General features: G+C 40.9%; 1 protein-coding gene across 18 annotated transcripts in view; it reads left to right on the plus strand.

The window, feature by feature from the left end:
- The window catches only part of APBB2 (amyloid beta precursor protein binding family B member 2), a 386,035-nt gene that overhangs the window by 182,635 nt on the left and 182,846 nt on the right, over nt 1-20,554 (plus strand). For all 18 annotated transcript variants that reach the window (XM_055086069.1, XM_055086072.1, XM_055086075.1 and 15 more), the window contains one exon: nt 4,818-5,633. In XM_055086069.1, the coding sequence (XP_054942044.1) occupies nt 4,818-5,633 (816 nt within the window). The remainder of the gene's footprint in view (nt 1-4,817; nt 5,634-20,554) is intronic.

Genomic DNA, 20,554 nt, shown 5'->3' on the forward strand with positions numbered 1-20,554 from the left:
GGAGATATAGAAGGAAACTTAAAGTGGTGAGAACCTGAAAGCAGCCGTAAAGATGGTGAGGAGGGGGAACTCAATTTATTGGAGAAACGTTTTCCAGTAAAATTGACAGAATTTGGTAGGATAAGAAACTCATGAAGGGCTATTCCCAGGTTTCCAGGCAGGGAATTCGGGAGAATAGCAATGCCATGAATTCTCAGTTAGCATCCAGCCCATGCATTAGTGGACTTAACTTCCCCTCTTTCCCCAGTTTATAGGGAGTATTATACCAAGTTTTCTTTGATCTATAACTATAGTAAAATCATGTGAGGCAGAGAAAAATGGAACCAGCTTAAATACACCAACTTTTGATTAGAGTCTCAATATAGCATCTTTCATTCTATATCCTTTCATTTCCATGTCCATAGAGCATCTGTTTTTCAACATAATTTGTTATATTACTGTTATGTTGCTATTTCCCATTCTACTTAATTCTCTTCTGTTCAGTGTTATTAATGATGCAGATGGTAAACAGGAGGAGGTAAGGAACAGAGGAAGGCCCGGAATTGTGTGGTAGGGATCACAGGGTGACAGGAGCACGTGTGCTGTGTGCACCAGAGCCTCTGCTGGGCCTCCAGTTTTCTTCACACCAAAGCACGGAGAACTTTAAGCTCACAGCTGGTGAGAAATCATGTTTGGCAAAGAAGTACACCAGTCTGCTCTGGGTCAAAAAAAAAAAAAAAGGCTATTTGACTCTAAATAGTCTTTTCTTCTTTGGGGAGTTATGACAGAATTGAACAGGAATTTTCTTGAGCTGAGACTAAGGAACAAAATAAATTGGTCTAGACAGTATTGAAGGATTTTATTTTAAATCTTGCCCAGATGCTGCTTGCACAGGGGGAAAGCTGAGATAACTGACCACTGATCACCTTTTCCCTTTCTGAGAGCATTAGTCTTTTTCAAGGAAAGGAAAAATGAATTTATCATTGACTATTTAGGCAGTAATGGTGGTTCCCTTTCAATCTTTAATAAGAAACTCAAAAATTTAACCTAGCCTTTTTAAGTAAACATTTCTTGAGATGTTAATGAAACACTTGTCTTTTTCATTTTATTCAACAGTTTATTCTGCGAACATTTACTGAGTGCCTACTGCATGATAGGCCGCTGTGCTTGTTGCTGGAAGTCACAGCTTAGTGGTAAACTCAAATAGGTTAAAAATAAAACAGTGTGAGAAATGCTGTTATGCTGTGGAGAAATGGAGATAGGTTTATGAAAGGTGTAGAAGAAGCAGCCCTGGAGTCTGTCTAGAGGGGCAAGAGAAGGCTTCCCAAAGAGGTGACATCTACCCTGAATCTTAAAGGTGGAGCAGAAATTTGCCAGGAAGGAGGGAGGGATGCTGAGAATGTGTGCATGTACAAGGAACATGACATGTGTGACCAGAGTGTTCCAAGAGCCTCTGAAATCATTAACTTGCATATGTATCCTCTTTTTCTTGCAAATCTCTCACTTACTGCAGTGGTTCTCAGCCTTGGCCACACACTGGAATCACCCAAAGAACATTTCATTTTAATACCCTGACTGGGCCCAATCCCAAACTAATTGAATCAGAATTTGGGAGTGTCTTAGGGGGTGGGGCCTGGGCTTCTGAGCTTTTTAAAAGCTCCCCAAGGTATGCATGCAGCTAGGGTTGGAGCAATCCCTTGTTCCTGTTACACCTGTTCCCTTACCTTTCAGAAATCTCTGATCCCTTGGCCTTTTCCTTTTCCCCTAGCTCTTCACCCTCCTCACGGCTCCATCTCCTGCCCTCCCCAGGCCAGATCCTGGAGTGTATTCCTCACTGTTCACATCTGACACCTTAATCATGTCCCCCTCTGTACCTATTTCTTTCCTTTTTAAAAATCCCATTCCAAAGGTTGCCTTTTCATTTTCTGTCTGACTTACTTCACTCAGTATGACAATCTCTAGGTCCATCCATGTCACTGCAAATGGCATTATTTTTTACTTTTTTATGGCTGAGTAATATTCCATTGTATATTTGTACCACATCTTCTTTATCCATTCCTCTGTTGATGGACATTTAGGTTGCTTCCATGTCCTGGCTATTATAAATAGTGCTGCAGTGAACATTGGGGTACCTATATATTTTCGAATTACAGTTTTCTCCAGAAATATATCCTCAGGAGTGGGATTCCTGGATCATATGGTAGCTCTATTTTTAGTTTTTTAAGGAGTCTTCATACTGTTCTCTATAGTGGCTATACCAGTTTACATTCCCACCAACAGTATAGGAAGGTTCCCTTTTCTGCACACCCTCTCTGGCATTTATTGTTGTAGATTTTTTTTATTCTGACCAGTGTGAGGTGATATACCTCACTGTAGTTTTGACTTGCATTTCTCTAATAATTAATGATGTTGAGCATCTTTTCATGTGCTTTTTTGGCCATCTCTGTGTCTTCTTTGGAGAAATGTCTATTTAGGTCTTCTGCCTATTTTTTGTTTGGGTTGTTTGTTTCTTTGATATTGAGCTGCATGAGCTGTTTGTATATTTTGGGAAAAGATCTTGCTGCGATTTATGTGAGAGAGTGTTCTGCCTATGTTTTCCTCTAAGAGTTTGATAGTATCCAGTCTTACACTTAGGTATTTCATCCATTTTGAGTTTATTTTTGTGTATGGTGTTAGAAAATGTTCTAATTTTATTCTTTTACCTGTAGCTGTCCAGTTTTTCCCAGCACCACTTATTTAAGAGACTGTCTTTTCTCCACTGTATACTCTTGCCTTCTTTTTCATAGGTTAGGTGACCATAGGTGCGTGTGTTTATCTCTGGACTTTCTCTGCTGTTCCATTGATCTATATTTCTGTTTCTGTGCCAGTACCATACTGTTTTGATTACTGTAGCTTTGTAGTATAGTCTGAAGTCAGAGAGCCTGATTCCTCCAGCTCTGTTGGCTCAAAGTTTTTATCTGTCACATCCAGGGTATAAAAGCCACTTAAATATTAACTCACCAAGAAATTTTGATGGTATTCTTTCTGAAAATGTTTATAATTATAAGCAGAGTAAATAAAAAATTCTCCCTAATAACATTGCTAGGATATAGTACCTAACATCGTAAAATAGCCTCATAGCAATTTTTTTTGCCATACCTTCTAAAAAGCCAGCAGATTGCCAGATTTTTTATAATAATGTCACTCTAAATACCCAGAAGTCTAAATGTAATTTTTTCTTGTGTGCCTATGTTATGGTTGTGTGTCTCAGGGAAAACTTCATGTGGGTTCAAGGTGGGCCCTTTTCATATCAAATGCTGCTCTGGAGTGAGGTTGAATTATAAATTGAAATATGTTTTCTGTAAAATGGTAGTAATAGCCAAAACAGTATACATTTTTGTTTAAAATTTAGTCATCAGAGTAGTGTTTAAAAGGGAAAAACAAACCAGATTCTCAATGAAGCCCAAGTGCAGTAGGTACTGGGTAAGCAGGAATCCTTATAAATAATAATTCTAAAGAATGGGGCCCAAAGTCTACCCACTTTGGGTTACCACCTTAGCTATCTCTGTGGGCCATATGATCATTCTGTTGTAAATATGGACACTGCCTGGAGTGTACAGATGTTCCCTAGCTTCCAAGAAGCACACAGACTCTAGAATCAGTGGGTGACTCTTTTCTAAAATAGCTCATCCTGAGTATCGGATGATGGAAAGGGATACCTCTAAGCTCCCGAACAGTAGAACATTCTTACCTTCCTTCCCTGCGAAGGTCTCTGTTTTGCCTGGTGGAGGAAGAGGGAGTTGTCACAGTACAATTTCAGGAATGTTGGGAGCTGTGCTTTGGTTCGTCTACTGCTGGTGTAGAGCCCACGGAGGTCTCTGGAGGGCAAGGGATCAGATAAGAAAGAAGTCATTCCTCATAGACCGAGAAATCTGAAACCTTAGAAATTCTTGCTGATGAATTTTATCCCCTTCTAGTCTGAGAAACCTTACTGTCTTCCTAGCAAGAGATGCATGGAACAAATCACCGATGGTGTCACCAATATTTGAGATAAATGCAACTGTCAGATAATTTCCTAGGAGTTCTGCAAGGGCTTGTGGTGACTGCAAACCACTGAGTCTGTGTTTTAATTCAGTGGAATATATTCAGACTCCTTTGGGGACTCTAACACATCTGTAGCCAAGGGCTCAATGCTACATTATTAGTAATAGTTTTATGTGAGTATGTATGTTCTTGAGCAATTAAGCCATTTCTCCAAACTTTCTGTTTAGTACAGACAGTAAGCCCAGGTCAGACATGTTCACAAGACATTATCAAACTCTAATGGAGGTTTGATTTTTCCTGGTGTTCAGAACACAATTTCTAAACATGGTGAAGAAAAATTACCTTGGATGTATGGTGCTTCATTGAACAGTGACCTTTCAGGTTAATTAAGAAAGCTGGAGCCCCAGAGGATTTTTGAGCAACTTTTTTGTTGCCTGAGGGAAGGACAGAATAGAGTTTAGAAAGGGGATGATTTGCAAGGTTGTGAAAAAGCGAAGACCAGCTGCTGGAAGAAAATGCTTTTATATGATTTCAAAAGAGAGATACTTTTTTACTTTAAGTAAAATTTGGACCCTCAGACCTCCTAGCTTTTCTATAAATTGGCTATTGTGTATCCACATTACGCCTTTTATTTGCTCCTGTTTAATGTATGAGCAAACGGTGAAAAGAGAGAGGAAAATGGGTCCGTTCTACAAAACTGCAACGGAAGCATTGGTTCTTTCAATTTTCTGTATAGAAATGTTTGCTCACTCTCTATGCTAAGTAGTTTAATCATGCCAGGCATCTAATGACCAGTTTTCTTTTTCTTTTTCCAGCTGACTCAGGTGTAGACACTTTGGCAGTGTTTATGGCCAGCAGCGGAACGACAGACGTCACGAATCGGAATAGCCCGGCCACACCACCAAACACCCTTAATCTCCGTTCCTCCCACAATGAATTGTTGAACGCTGAAATAAAACACACAGAAACCAAGAACAGCACACCCCCCAAATGCAGGAAAAAATATGCACTAACTAACATCCAGGCGGCAATGGGCCTCTCGGATCCGGCCGCACAGCCCCTGCTGGGAAATGGCTCTGCCAACATCAAGCTGGTAAAAAATGGAGAGAACCAGCTCCGGAAGGCTGCAGAACAAGGGCAGCAAGACCCCAACAGAAACGTTAGCCCCGCTGCAGTCATCAACATAACTTCTGAGAAGTTAGAGGGTAAAGAGCCCCACCCACGGGATTCCTCGGGCTGCGAGATTTTACCCTCCCAGCCCCGAAGAACCAAGAGCTTCCTGAATTACTATGCAGACCTGGAAACCTCAACCAGAGAACTCGAGCAGAACTTGGGCAACCAGCATGGGGCTGTGGAAGAGAAGGCCCAGCCAGGCCAGAGCCAGGCCTCCACCGTCGCTGGGAATGGCGACTTACTGCTGCAGAAACCAAACAAACCCCAGTTCAGCCCTGAAGATGGCCAGGTAGCCACTGTATCATCCAGCCCGGAGACCAAGAAGGATCATCCTAAAACGGGGGCCAAAACCGATTGTGCACTCCACCGGATCCAGAACCTGGCACCGAGCGACGAGGAGTCCAGCTGGACGACCCTGTCCCAAGACAGTGCCTCCCCCAGCTCCGCAGATGAGACAGGTACCTGGGAAAGGTGTAGCCTACGGTGGCACTTTCTTTTGGTGTTTTCCCTTATTGATGGAATTAATCTCTACACTGACCTCCTCCCCCAAATTTTCATCTGCAGGTAGAGAAGAACATGAGCCTCTTGGGGTAAAATTGGGCAATTTGTGTGAAAATATCATTAGATTCCTCAGCGGTTTCATTTTGATTCATACATAAGTTGTTTGTCCCGGGAAGCATTTTTGTAAAAGAAATAGCCCCCCGGTGTTAAGTACAGTAAAACATCACCTATTTAGCAACTATACTGCCAGTGGTTAGTTGAACTATTTCTATATACTATGTAGAAATGCTGGGTTTTGTTAAGGAAAATAATAAAAGGGCGACACTTGCCAGGGGCAGGATATAACCTGAAAAAGAGAACCAAGTATTTAAAAATTCTCAGAAAAAACTTATTTATGCTCAAGCTAATGAAAAGTTTAATGTTTAAAAAGTTGAAAGTCTATTCATTAAAGACATTTCCCTTTTGACCTTTACTAGGGAACATTTTATTAGCCTTGTTCAAGTGATATTTGAAAGTGAGAAAGTAGTGTTTCTTTTAACATATTTAGAAGTTTTGGATTTTAACTAGTCTAGTTGAGACCAGTCTTTCCTGACTTTTGTCTATACTTTGTAACATCTTTGGATTTTTCAGAGGAGTGAAAATTGTCACAGAAATGAACAGGGTCCTAAAAATCAGCTACTTTTAATCTTATCTTCTCATAGCCCCTATTTTACTAATGGTGAGGTTAAAAGACTGGAGAACTGTATTGTGTCTGAATTCACTGTAAACAAGACCTCACAAAGGCTTATTTCTTTAACCTAACCCTGCCTCTGGTGGATCCCAGGGCTCTGTTAATGTGATACAGATGTAACAGATAGAAACACAGGGAAGGAACTGACATTTTCCCCACCTATAAGGCAGAGAAATGACAAGGACTACAGATAGGAAAAGAGGAGAAAGTAAGACATTAACTTGTTTTAAAAAACAACAAAAAAAGTGTTTTTGAAGTGCCCTTTAAAACCAGAGTGCTTTAAATGATAGATTTCATCAGCCTCCTGTAGCTGGATATGGCAGTATGGAGGTTGAGATGAGCCCATTTCAGCTCAGAAATGCCTGGATCTGCACATTATTGGAATCGTAATTATGTATAGTAATGTCACTGAGTTCACAACTCTATTACTTTTCACATTTAGAGACTTCATATCCTGTAGCCGATGGACACTGTCACCTGCTAGTGTTTGAATAACTCAACCTCGTGTTCAGCGCCCTCCACTGAGGCCACACTGTCTTCCTCACGTCGTGGCAGCCTTTCTGCGGCTCTTCCAGGCCCTGTGCTCCCTTTTGTAGCTATATTTTAAATTTTACTGAAAGGTATTAAGTAACAGTAAAGTCTCCTCGGTTCCTCACTCGGGCCCCCTTTTTTCCAGTGACAACCACTACTTTTTTTTTAGTTTTTTTTTTTTCCAGAAACCATTTTAGGCGTATACCCACATTTATAATAAATATTAAAATTTACCCAAATTTTATAATGATATTTTTAAAGAGTCCTTACCATTTAGAGATACATACTAAAATATTATAGTATAATATATATTATACAATAATATTGTATATGGGATTTTGCCCATAAGCTGATCCTTGTTAAAGGTGGGTACATAAGGGATTATTATTCTGTTCTCTCTCATTTTGTGTTTAAAAATTTCCACAGTAAAAATTAAAACAAGAAAAAAAATGACACATTACATTGTTTTATAAATGCTTTGCTTTTTCCACCAAAGTATATATTTTGCAGATCAGTTCATATCAGGATATAGCATTTTTCTACCTCAGGCTGAATTTAAGTATTAAGCATGCTGTTCCACCCCCTTCAAGCTCCATGATTTATTTAATGATTCCCTCACTGCTGAGTGTTTAGGGTATTTCTATCCCCGGCCCCTTCGCTTATTGAGTGCTGGTGTCAGAAAGGGCTGGTGGTGAGCACCAAGTTTATTTTTTATTTTATTTTATTTATTTATTTGGCTGCATCAGGTCTTCGTTGCAGCATGCAGGATCTTTTGTTGTGGTGCGCAGGCTTCTCTCTAGTTGTGGCGTGAGGGCTTCAGGGCGCGCAGGCTTAGTTGCCCCACAGCGTGTGGGATCTTAGTTCCCAGACCAGGGATCGAACCTGGGTTCCCTGCATTGGAAGGTGGATTCTTAACCACTGGACCACCAGGGAAGTCCCAAGAGCACCAAGTTTAAACTGTACCTGTATACTGGCTTGGTCCACTGCCACTCTCTCCAGGGGGCCTTTCCAGGGTCTCCTTGGCTCACCACTCATTTGCTCAGTGTCCTGGTGTCACTTGCTGTTGGGGTTTCTCTGCAGAACCCATTACAGGGCTTGGCATGTGATGTGAACTGGATAAGAGTTTTCTGACGTGTTGAGAGGATACATTCATTTTTCATTCTTAAAGTCGCTTTTGAAGACCTTGAATTTTAGAGTAAGGATGGCAGTATGGTGATGGCCCGTAATGGCTAGCTAAGGATAGACATTTTGAATCAGATGTGCTTGAAAAAGTCTGTTAGCTGTGACCCAACTCTCTAAAGCTGTGAGATTGAGTTTTTTTTACAAATGCTAGAAGCCATCCCTTCAAAATAATCACTTCGGGATCTTTATTTCAGCTTAATGCAATGCCTCAGAATATTAATAATATTGGGGAATTCTTTTGGAATTTCCTTAGAGCCAGTTGTGAACTCCAACTGAAAAGACACCTCTTTACTTCATGATCACACAGATCACATAAATTAGCGAGTAAAATAAAATAATTGATTATTCAGCATTGGTATTTTTTTTTGAGTTCATCTTTCCAGTGAAACATACTGTTAGTGTTCACAATGATCACAGTCAATTTTTTTTTTTTTTTTTTTTTTTGCTACACCGTGTGGCACGTGGGATCTTAGCTCCCTGATCAGGGATCGAACCCATGCCCCCTGCATTGGGAGTGCGGAGTCTTAACCACTGGACTGCCAGGGAAGTCCCACAGTCAATGTAAATTAAACACTTCTAATGGTGAAATCATTATTATATATGTTTTATATAGTATATATGAGTTTTTATATATATATATGTAAAATAAACACAAAATACTAATTGTTGAAAGAAAAGAAATAAGAGCAAGTATTTTGTAAGATACTAGTATGCAGCGCCATGGTACATATATACATATACACAAAGTGTACGTACTTGCTTATTCACTGTGTGCTAAGCAAATATTCATCACAGTGGTGTATGTTATATGACTAAATCATGACCCAGTTATCTTTGGATTGTAGACTATGCTTTGGGGAGCCTGGAAAAATAGACTCATTTCTACCTTAGGGGCATGCTTTCCAAGTTAGAATGCTATTTATAAAATAAAATGCACTGCCCAGCCCAGAGATTGACCACTTTCTATTTCCCTTTCTTTCTGAATTGCCCAGGTCGGCATGTTAGTAACTTTCTTTGCACAGTCAATCATGTATATATGTTTCTCCTCTTTTCCTCCTATGTCGTCCGTCCTTTGAGAAGCAAGAGGTTATTAGAAGCGGGGGGTGGCAGGGAAGCATCAGCGGAATTACTGAGTTTCATAGGAATTTAGAAAAGTTCAAAAGAATGCCCTGACCTGGATTCTAAAGGAAAGTGTTGCATCATTTTGGTACTTGAAAGTGGGAACCTTAAGTCTGTTCAGGTTTTGCCAGAGATGCAGTCCCCTCAGTGGCCCCAGGTAAGCATGATGGCTCAGATAAATATAGATTGGTCAGATTGTGTGTAGTCTTTCCATTAATCACCTGGTGTTTTATGTTTGCTTCATGAAAACTTTGGAAAGACACAACATTCTGATACTACCAGGGTACCTAGTTTGTACCAACAGGTAACTTAGGTTTAATTTGGCGCTTAATAAAATTGAAGATACAAAGTATGAAACTGGGTGGATCTTGTGGAATAGTTGTTTCAAAATTAGGTTCATTACTAAAGTGTACAAAGGCAGAATATACACCGAGAAAATCAAATCTAGATGGTGTGACAGTGGGCCCAATGCTGCATTAATTTATCACTGAGAGGATGGGCTCTAGAGTCAACTTCCTGAGTTCAAACCTCAGCTGGGTTCCATGTAGGCAATTTGCATAGCCTCTCAACTGTAAAATGGGGGTGCTGGTAGATCTGTTGTGAAGATTAAGTGAGAGCATCTTTGAAGAGTTCTTAGAACAGTGTCTGGCATATAGCAAGAGCTTAATAGATATTAGTGCTTATCTTTTTTTTGCGGGGGGGTGGTACGCAGGCATCTCACTGTTGTGGCCTCTCCGTTGCGGAGCACAGGCTCCGGACGCGCAGGCTCAGTGGCCATGGCCTAGCCGCTCCGCGGCATGTGGGATCTTTCCGGACCGGGGCACGAACCCTGTTCATAGAACAGTGACTGGCATATAGCAAGAGCTTAATAGATATTAGTGCTTATCTTTTTTTTGGGGGGGGGTGGTACGCAGGCATCTCACTGTTGTGGCCTCCCCGTTGCGGAGCACAGGCTCCGGACGCGCAGGCTCAGTGGCCATGGCCTAGCCGCTCCGCGGCATGTGGGATCTTTCCGGACCGGGGCACGAACCCGTGTCCCCTGCATCGGTAGGTGGACTCTCAACCACTGCGCCACCAGGGAAGCCCCTGCGTATCATTATTAGTGATAATCATTATCAGTACAGCAGTGAGATAAAAGTTTACTTCTCTCTTAATTACGGATTACCTATATTTTGGGCTCTGATTTTATTACATATTAAAAAAAATTTTTTTTTAATTGGAGTGTAGTTGCTTTACAGTGTTGTGTTAGTTTCTGCTGTACAGTGAAGTGAATCAGCTATACGTAGACATATATCCCCTCTTTTTTGGATTTCCTTCCCATCTAGGTCACCACAGAGCACTGAGTAGAGTTCCCTGTGCTCTACAGCAGGTTCTCATTAGCTATCTATTTTATACATAGTGGTGTATATATGTCAATCCCAGTCTCCAGATTTATCCCACCCCACCCCCCCTTTCCAGCCCTGGTCTGCATACGTTGGGCTCTGATTTTAGTTAGGACTTTCTGCATCTTCTAAGGGCAGGGTTTGGTTTGTCTTCATCTTTGTGCTGTCAGTGCCTGAAATATAGCAGGTAAACTTAGTAAATAAATAATGACTAATTGAATAAAAATGGAAGCTATCTACATATATCTCCAAATGGCCCTGACGTATTGAGTAAATCATTTAATATTATATTTTAATCAATGCCTGATTTTGATATTGGGTACATATTTTTAACTTAATTGATGATATTGCCTCACTGTGGAGGGGGGATACTGATTAACAAATTACTGGGGAAGGCACAGTGAAATTCTGGGTTCCAGGCCTTGTTTGTGATACTCTCTCACACTCAGGTGGTCATGCTGGGGCTTGAACCAAGATCTCTGGACCTAGCATCCAGCGCTTTTCCACTGTATCATAGTTCTGAGACCTAGGCTCGTGGCACCAGTGGCTGAATACATCAGACTTTATCCACTTCAACTAGATTATCCTGATAATCTGAAAGATAGAAAATTATATTTTAGAGGACCTTTCCATTCCTGTAAACAATTGAGTTTTAGCTCAAATTTCAGCTCCTCTGTGAAACCTTTCTAGACCCTCTGAGCTGTTGAAAGTCCATTTTCTGTACCTCAAGGAAATATTTCCAATTCTCTGTTATCACATGCCTCTCAGCAGTTTGTAACCTTACTGGAAAGTTTTTGTTTAGACTTGGAGCTCCATGAAAGTAGGAGCTAAGTCTTCATTACTTGTGGATGTGAACCTCTTCACACAGTACGTAACACATAGTGACAGGCTCCATAAATGCTATCTGTTCGCTGGTTGGGTAGATGGAGCTGGACCACAAACATGCATACTCTGAGGTCTGCTACATCAGTACAGCTTTAGAAATAGAAAAGGTAAGCACAACTTGTATAAAATAATTGTTCAGAACACCTGGATACGGTGATTCTTATTTGTATTCTAGGCTCCAGGGAGGGACGAAGAGTTGGGGCCAGTAGTTCAGTGTGTCACAAATGTTCTTTGTATTTGAATTTTTACATCTACAAGTCAGAATAGCCAGGGTTAAGGAAAAGGACCATTTTGTTTTCACTTACCTTCACACTTTCTTTGCCTTGCACTGTAAGTTGAACCATGTTGCTTGAGAGTTTGAATCCTTTGCTGTCTTAAGTTGATTGGTCTCCAGTCTTGAGGCAAGCAAAGTGGAACTCTTTTGCGAGTTGGATAGCTGGTGAGGGCAAAAGCCAAGGCACAAACCTAATTATGTCAACACAGTTGGCAGCACTGATTATTTCTGGCCTTAGCTAGCTTAAGAGTGTTAGAACGTTGGATAAGTTTATATTATTAACTTTCCGAAACGTCTTCTAAATGTTCATTTTATGTCAAATGGATTTTGGTAATGTCAACCATAAATTATTTTTAAATTGCTTTTTGAAAGCTCCCATCCCTTTAAAAAAAAAAATTCCAGGATATAGAAAAGACCCAGTGTTCAGCTGGTTTGTCCTGCTGAATTAATTTTAATCTTTTAAACACCCTTTAGTGATTCACTAGCCTTCTTGTCTTCTCAGTTGAGCGTTCCCTGATGTGACAGGAGGAATTCAAGAAGGCAGATGTGAGATGTTTCCAAAATAGCTTGGACACATAGTTCTGGGATGGATGGTATGATTTCCAAATTAGATTTTAGTATCTCGGGAGTAAGATGTATAAAAAGATTTTTTATCTCACCTCATGAACTTAAGGAAGAAAATGATTTTGCTCAATTAATTATTTTTGGAAAGTTCTAGAAACAATTTTTTTAAAATTTATTTATTTATTTTTGGCTGTGTTGGGTTTTCGTTTCTGTGCGAGGGCTTTCTCTAGTCGCGGCGAGCGAGGGCCACTCTTCATCGCGGTGCGCGGGCCTCTCACTATCACGGCCTCTCTTGTTGAGCAGGCTCCAGACGCGCAGGCTCAGTAGCCGTGGCGCACGGGCTTAGCCGCTCCGCGGCATGTGGGATCTTACCAGGCCAGGGCCCGAACCCGTGTCCCCTGCATTGGCAGGCCGACGCTCAACCACTGCGCCACCAGGGAAGCCCCTAGAAACAATTCGCGCAGGCGCAGTAGCCGTGGCGCACGGGCTTAGCCGCTCCGCGGCATGTGGGATCTTACCAGGCCAGGGCCCGAACCCGTGTCCCCTGCATTGGCAGGCCGACGCTCAACCACTGCGCCACCAGGGAAGCCCCTAGAAACAATTTATATTCAGTTGAATGATAGGATAGGTTTTGGTTGCCTTCCATTTTAAAGTATTATACTAGGTACTTCAGGGTACACAAAAAAAATGAATACAGTGCAATGAGTGGCAACAAAAGTCTACCAGTCTAGTAGTGAACACAAGACCGTTGATATATTCAAGATGGAACCAGGAAGGAGCCATGAGATGGTGGAATGTTGTGGGGTAAGGAGAGCTTAGAGGAGGAAGAAACCTTGACTGGGATATGGAAGCTCAGGCATCGAAGTTATCTGTGCTGGAGATTAAATAGGTTTTCAACAGATGAAAATGTGGGGAGATCATTGCCCTTCAGAGTTGTTAAAAAAGTAAGGAGTCCTTTTCTTTTTTGAAATTAATCACTGAAGAAGTGTAATTCATGATTTTTCCCCCCACTCTTACGTCTGCTTTACTGGCATCTTGAAAATAAAAATTTTAGAACCTAGTTTGGCAGGTTGCTTGGCTTCTGGGGAGAGGGAGTGGACAGAGACAGAAAGTGGCTGCTTAGGAAATGACTGGATGGAGTCCTCCAGTAGTCCTGCGTGAAGCGCTCCCAGAAGTGCTGCCAGTGATGCCTCCTTGGAGGAGGGCATGTCGCCTCTAAGATCGTGACTCAGTGGGATCATAGAGACAAAAATACTACCAGCCACTTTCAGAAATTTTCTGGTCAAATTTCATCATGAACATTCTGCCCTGACCCATTGTCCTCACAAAAGAACCTTAAGTTAATAAACACATAGAGAGATTTATGGTTTTAAAAGCCAAGAGGCTATAGCAACATCCAGATAGTCGTCAAACTTGAATGTGTCTACATTTATGGGGAGCTGAAATGGATCTGCAACTTTACCATGATTTTCCCTGAGCGGTAGTATCCATGGAAATTACCAACCATTCAAGAGTTTGTGGGTTTGTTCACCATTGCTTTGTTTTAATTCATCCATTCATTTTTTTCATTTGTTAATTCATATATATGTACACATGCCAAGTATTTTTTTAATGTCTACTCTGGGGACTGTGCTAGGTGCCCCAGACATAGAATTAAATTAGAACCAGTCTGTGACCTCAGAGAGCTCACCTACAGTTTCCTGTCTCCATGGAAGACGTCCCCACCATCTGAAATGCGTCCCTGGGTTCTTTGTCCCATTTCACACGGCATGCCTCAGGAAGTACGGAAAGATAAAGCCCATCCCCAGATCCGGGGCAGTGTAAGTTTACAGGCCAAGAAGAGAAGAAGTTGTTTAGATGTTATATTAGTTTCTCAGGGCTGCTGCAACAAATTACCATACACTTTGTTTTAAGCCTTCCCTGGTGGTGCAGTGGTTGAGAGCCTGCCTGCCAATGCAGGGCAAGTGGGTTCGAGCTCTGGTTTGGGAAGATCCCACATGCTGCAGAGCAACTAAGACCGTGTGCACAGCTACTGAGCCCTCATGCTACAATAACTGAAGCCAGCGTGCCTAGAGCCCGTGCTCCACAACAAGAGAAGCCACCGCAATGAGAGGCCTGCCCACCACAGTGGGCAGTGAAGAGTAGCCCCCCACTCGCCGTAACTAGGGACAGCCCACGAGCAGCAGCGAAGACCCAGTGCAGCCAAAAATAAATAAATAAATAAAATAAATTTATTTTTAAAAAAAACAAAAACCATACCCTACAGGCTTAAAACAAAGAAATTTACTCTCTCTCAGTTCTGGAGGCTAGATGTTTGAAATCAAGGTATCAGCGGGCTTTTTCATCCTCTAAAGGCTCTTTCCTTGCCTCTTCTAGGCTTCTGGTGGGTCCTGGCAATGCTTGGCATTCCTTGGCTTATAGCTGCATCACTGCAGTCTCTGCCTGTGTCTTCCCATGGCCTTCTTATAAGGACAACAGTTGTTGGATTTAGGGCCCACCCTAATCCACTGTGGCCTCACCTTAACTGATTATATCTGCAAAGGCCATGTTTCCAAATAAGATCACATCCTGAGGTTCTGAGCGGATATGAATTTTAGAGGAATACTGTTCAACTCAGTACAGATATCTTCGTAGATAATTCCTTAATAGCTGCAACACAGAGGAGATGTGAAAGGATATTTGCAGAAATTTTGTGTTTAAATTTTTCAGGAAGGAAAGTTAATACTTGTAGATATTGTCAGAATTGACAAATGAAGAGTATGCTGCAAAGGACCTCAAGATAGTTTTGGTTGCCTTCACCCAAATTCTTCTATGAAGGAACTTAGTGTGGACCTGATACTGGTGAATCTGAAACCATAAACCCAACTGAGATTGGGAATAAGTATGGGAAGGGCAGGAAAATGTGACAAAGACACTGTAAAGCTTCACATTTAGCAGTTTGGCTCGGTTCTGAACGGGATAGTTCAGGGAACTTGGCAATATGGGGATGGTGTTATTCCTTTGGATCAAAGCTTAAAAACAGACAGACAGGGATATTAGCAACAGCCATGCTTTTCTTACCTCTGTTTAAGAGACATTGCTTACCAAACACAGAGTATGTTTTTAGGAGCTATGCAGAATATAAAAGAAAAAATATGGGGCTTCCCTGGTGGCGCAGTGGTTGAGAGTCTGCCTGCCGACGCAGGGGACGCGGGTTCGTGCCCCGGTCCGGGAGGATCCCACATGCCGCGGAGCGGCTGGGCCCGTGAGCCACGGCCGCTGAGCCTGCGCGTCCGGAGCCTGTGCTCCGCAACGGGAGAGGCCACAACTGAAAAAAAAAAAAAAAAAAAAAAAAAGAAAAAATATGACCCTAACTTTAGGGCAATGCAAAGGCAATATGATGCCATGAAAGTTTCAGAGATCACAAATGCACAGTGCTGGAGAGTGCGCAGGAAGCCTGCAGACAGGTTTTGTCTAGCAGATGATGTTTTGAATTAGATGCCAATGCTTAGAAATTGGGAGCTTTTACACAGAAATACGGGTTTCCCCTTTCTTTTCTAAATCCAGAAATCTCATAACACTGGGCTCAAATGCCATGGAGGCCCCAGTCGGCGGCAGCCCTTTAGATGGGTCCTGCCTCCTGGGGCTCAAGGCATTAGGCCTGTGGATTCCTGCTCTAAGTGTCAGCCATCACACACACATGAAACTATTATAGTAGAAAGAACTAGGCTTGGTTGGTCTTGCCTGTTACAGCTGCGTGCAACTGTGATGCTGTATAGTAGCAGCATGCTTTGCACCTGCAGACTTCTTGCATTCATAGTCATCCTAGGCTCATTCCCGTGCCTTCTGGTAGAATTATAAAGTGTGACATGAACTGTTAAGCAAAACATGCTTGAAAATTCCAAAGACATCTTTAGATGACTTCTCAGAGTTCTCCATCTGTTAATCTGGTTAGAGGAGGGAAAACATTAGCCTTTCAAAAGCTAGGCTGTAGGTGGTTCATAAATTTTGTGCTTCAAGTCTGACTCAGTTAATACCCCCAGTTTGCTTTCATAAATGTGAGGGTAGTTACCAATTACCCTTATAATTTTCATATTGTGTTTCCCTTTCAGATCCCTTGGGTTCAAGGCAATGACATAAAATCTTCCTATTTGGACAGATTTGACTAGAAAATTGAATCATTTAACTATTAGAAAATCATATGTGGTCAGCATTCCACGTGTAAGGGTCAGAACGTGAGAGGACAGGATAACTCCAGCTCTAAAACATTGTTGTCAGTATCTAAGAGAGGAGGTGATATTTATTACTACGTGAGCTTTCCTTGTTTTCCCTTTTTGTTTTGCCTTCTATAGATTTACTCTTGAATATGATTGAGTTTAATCTTTGCAAGGATTCTTCTTTAATATCATCAGGGACATTGTTAGGTGATCATTCTTCTTCCTCAGCATAATTTGAAGAAGGCTTCATATAGAACTGTACTGAATTGGTACACCTAGGATATTATAAAGGTAGATCTCCATCCTGTAAGTGGCTTGTTTAGGAAGCTGATTTTGGTCTGTTATTTTGTTGTTACCAGGACACTTTTTTTCTCATACACATGGTAGTGTACGTGATGGTTAGGTGTACAAGACAGCTGGCCCATAAAAGCCTACTTAGACATGTGGAATAGTATCAGTAGAACTGTAGGACCTTTTCTCAGCATGTTCTAGAAGAAAAGGCCCATAAAAGCCTACTTAGACATGTGGAATAGTATCAGTAGAACTGTAGGACCTTTTCTCAGCATGTTCTAGAAGAAAAGGTGGTCATAGTTCTATATGATTTTGTCAGAAAGTGGGAGAATGGAGATGACCCCCAACTCCAAACCATTGGGAAATGGTTTTGGGAGGTGTAGCAAAGGAGGTTCAAGGGCTGAGGGTGGTGAGTTAGATACCTGGTAATTGGAAGCCTCCAGGGACACTTCTTTGTAATGGGCTAACTCCTCAGTTCCTACTTTTCTGTTTCTGCTCCAGGGATGTGTCCTTTGGGGGACCTTTGACCAACATTTCCTTTCATCCTTTGCTTACTATGGACAAGGAAGACATTCTATGACCTCCTGCCCTTCCTTTCTTTCCCCGGAATAAGCATCAGCTTCTTTTCAGTGTTCCCTAGTGGCTTTCACCTTTTAGTCAATGTCTTGTCCCTCTGTCTCTTGTTTATTTTTCCTCCACATGCTATGGAATAAGAGCCCTGAGTCAGTGAATGGACTCTCTGTATAATGTATCAGAGAGAAGCATTTTCACCTCAGGTCCATTGTATCTTCAATGTGGTTAAGCATTATTGGGTTGGTAAAATCTAGACTGTTTATTTTTAGGATACTTTTTAGTAAGGATGATAAGTTAACCTTAATCTACTCACATACTTTCAGCTGATGAATGTCTACTGAGTTCCTAGTATGTGCAAGGAACTGAGCTAGTTCTCTGGGTGATTCCAAGATTGAGGCATAAGCTTTCCTTCAAGGAACTCAGAGGCTCCTTCCTCAAGATTATTTTAAATCTCTGTCTTACCACTTTCTGGGCTTTAGAGTCAAACATTCTGACTCATCTCAGTTCCATCACTTTCTTAACCTCTGAGTCCAAGTTTCTTATCTCTAAAGTGGGAATAATAATAGTACTGACCTTATAAAATTGTTACTTAAAGCCCTTGGTGCAATAACTGGCTCACAGAAAGCATTTTTTGAAATGTTAACTATCATTATAATTATTGTCTTATCTTTGCTATGAGATTGAAACCTTCTTCAGGATATAAGCTGTTTTGCCTTTGTTGTTGTTGTCTTTAATCCCCAGAAATGACTCCATCTGATGGGTACTCATGTTTTGAGTGAATGATTAGCATAATAGGTAAACTGCATTATTTATACTAGGAGTGCAACAAATTAAAGGTAATAGTTTACCTTCAAGAAGTTCACAGTAATTAAGAGGATGCATAAGTCCTCTGCTTCTCAAAGTTAATGTACAGGAAAATCTCCTGGGGATCGTGTTGAAATGTAGATTGTGATTCAGTAGGTTTGGGCTAGGGCCTGAGATTCTGCATTTTTAGCAAGCTCTGTCATAACTCTGGTGCTTTACTGCACACTGAGTGGTAACACCAGACTGTAAACCACAGGAGGAAGGGTCCAGTCTGTTTTATTCACTGCTTTATCCGGAGCACACAGGATAAACAGCACCTGGTTTACACTTGTGTTAAAAGAATAACATAAGCATACCTCAAAACATAAGTAGTTGGTACCAGCTAGATTTTTGCCAAGTATGCCAACAGATCAGGGTCATAAAGTTCCAGATAAGGTATTTCTTGACCTGGAGGGCTCTTGTGATGCAAGAAGAGGACAAAAATTGAAAGACAAATGGGGTTTGGAGAAATAAAGAAGTAGTGGGCACACGGAAAAAAGAAACTGGAAGAAATCAAAAGAAGAGTTTGCTCTAAGGCGCTGTTCTCAAACTTTTTGGTCTTGGGGACCTCTTTACACTTTCAAAAATTATTGATTTATTTACACTTTCAAAAATTATTGAGAACCCCAAAGGTCTTTGCTTTTGTGGATTATATCTATCAGTGTTTATTGTTTATTTAGAAATTAAAACAGATATTTTTAAAAGTTACTTATTTATAAAAGAATAAGAAACCCATTAATGTTAACAAAATAGGATGTTTTGTGAAGCACAACCATTTTTTTTCCCAAAGCCAACAACAATTTATGAGAGAAGTGATAATTGTTTTATTTATTTGAAAATCTCTTTGATGTATGGCTTAATTGAAGGCATCTGGATTCTCTTATCTGCTTCTACCTTTAGTGTGTCTTAGTAAATTGTTTTGATTAAAGTAGATGAAGAAAATCCTTCCTACCTCTTACAGATATATAGGCAGAAATAGCTTTTTCAGGCAATTATGGATATTCTTTTTTTGATGTTACACCAAAACTTGGTAATTGGTAGTTTCTTAAGGTTAGTTACAATGTGGAATCTGAAACCACAATAGTAAACTTTTTTGTACTGTGTTATATTAAAATCCATTGGTCTGTCATACATAATTTTGTAATATCATGCATTGGCAATTTGGAAAATGTTGGTTCAGTGAGTTATGAAGATCTTCCAAATGTTGACACATTTCATTATACAATGTAAAAACATTACATTTGTTAATCTTACCATTCATCTCATCAGAAAAGTCATTAATTATTGGGAAGCTGGCAAGCTCTCAGTGGTGGATACGAGTTTTTCCAAAATTCTAGTTTTTGCTTGAAAGCTCACATTTTATCATTGGCAACAAATGCTGTCAGTTGTTTTCCTTGAAGTGACAGGCTCACCTCATTTGTTTTGAGAAAATGCCTGCCTGGTACCCAAGTTCGAATAACCATAGTTTGTCTGTCAGTGGTTCTGTCAAGTAAAAAGAGTGCTGGTTCAATGTGCTTTTCCTTGAAACAACAATCATACTTTCTTATGCAGCAGAAGTGCTCTATGCGTAATTACCTTAAAGAAACGTATACGAGGGTTGAGATTTAATAAAATTAATAATTTTTACTCCTTCAACAAGGACATTCTTAGGTGAAACTGGCGTTGGTTTTAGTAGGAGCATGTAGTGTTGGGGAATACAGTAATTACTAGTATAATTTGTGCCATTTTCTTGCTTTGTGCTGAGATGCCAGCAATTTTATCTGTATTTTTTGCATCCTTTCAGTTAAATGTCAACTCAGTGAAAAAGACTATAAATAACATCTTAGTATTATGAAAATAGTTTTGACCTCAGAGATCCCCTGAAATCCCCTTGGGGAACTTTTGCTCTCCGTGAGAGGGTTAGTGCTTCCAGCAGTTTTGTTGGAGAGGAGAGTCTGTGAAGGATAATTGTGAGAGAGGTCAGATAGGTAGGTGGAGGCCAGATTGGAGAATGCTAACGCTTAATTGTGAACTTGCTTTTGGCAGCGAAACATGACTGATGGCTATGAGAAAAGGGGTGCCATTGCAGGGTGGAGTTTGAAGACGGTATATCTGACATTGGCGCCTAGAATATGTCAGAGGGTCAAATGAGGCAAGCAGTTATTAGAGTTTCACAACAATCCATTTGAGAACATGAGGACTAGAGACTAGTAGCTTTAAAAACAGAGCAGAGGTGGAAGAAAGGAATCTTTAGGATTTAGTGATAGATTAGATATGGGTGATGAGGGAGACAAGAGAATCAAAGATGTCAGATGTTCAGTTTGAAGAC

This window comes from Physeter macrocephalus, chromosome 7 (assembly GCF_002837175.3).
Source record: "Physeter macrocephalus isolate SW-GA chromosome 7, ASM283717v5, whole genome shotgun sequence".
NCBI classification, from domain to species: domain Eukaryota; kingdom Metazoa; phylum Chordata; class Mammalia; order Artiodactyla; family Physeteridae; genus Physeter; species Physeter macrocephalus.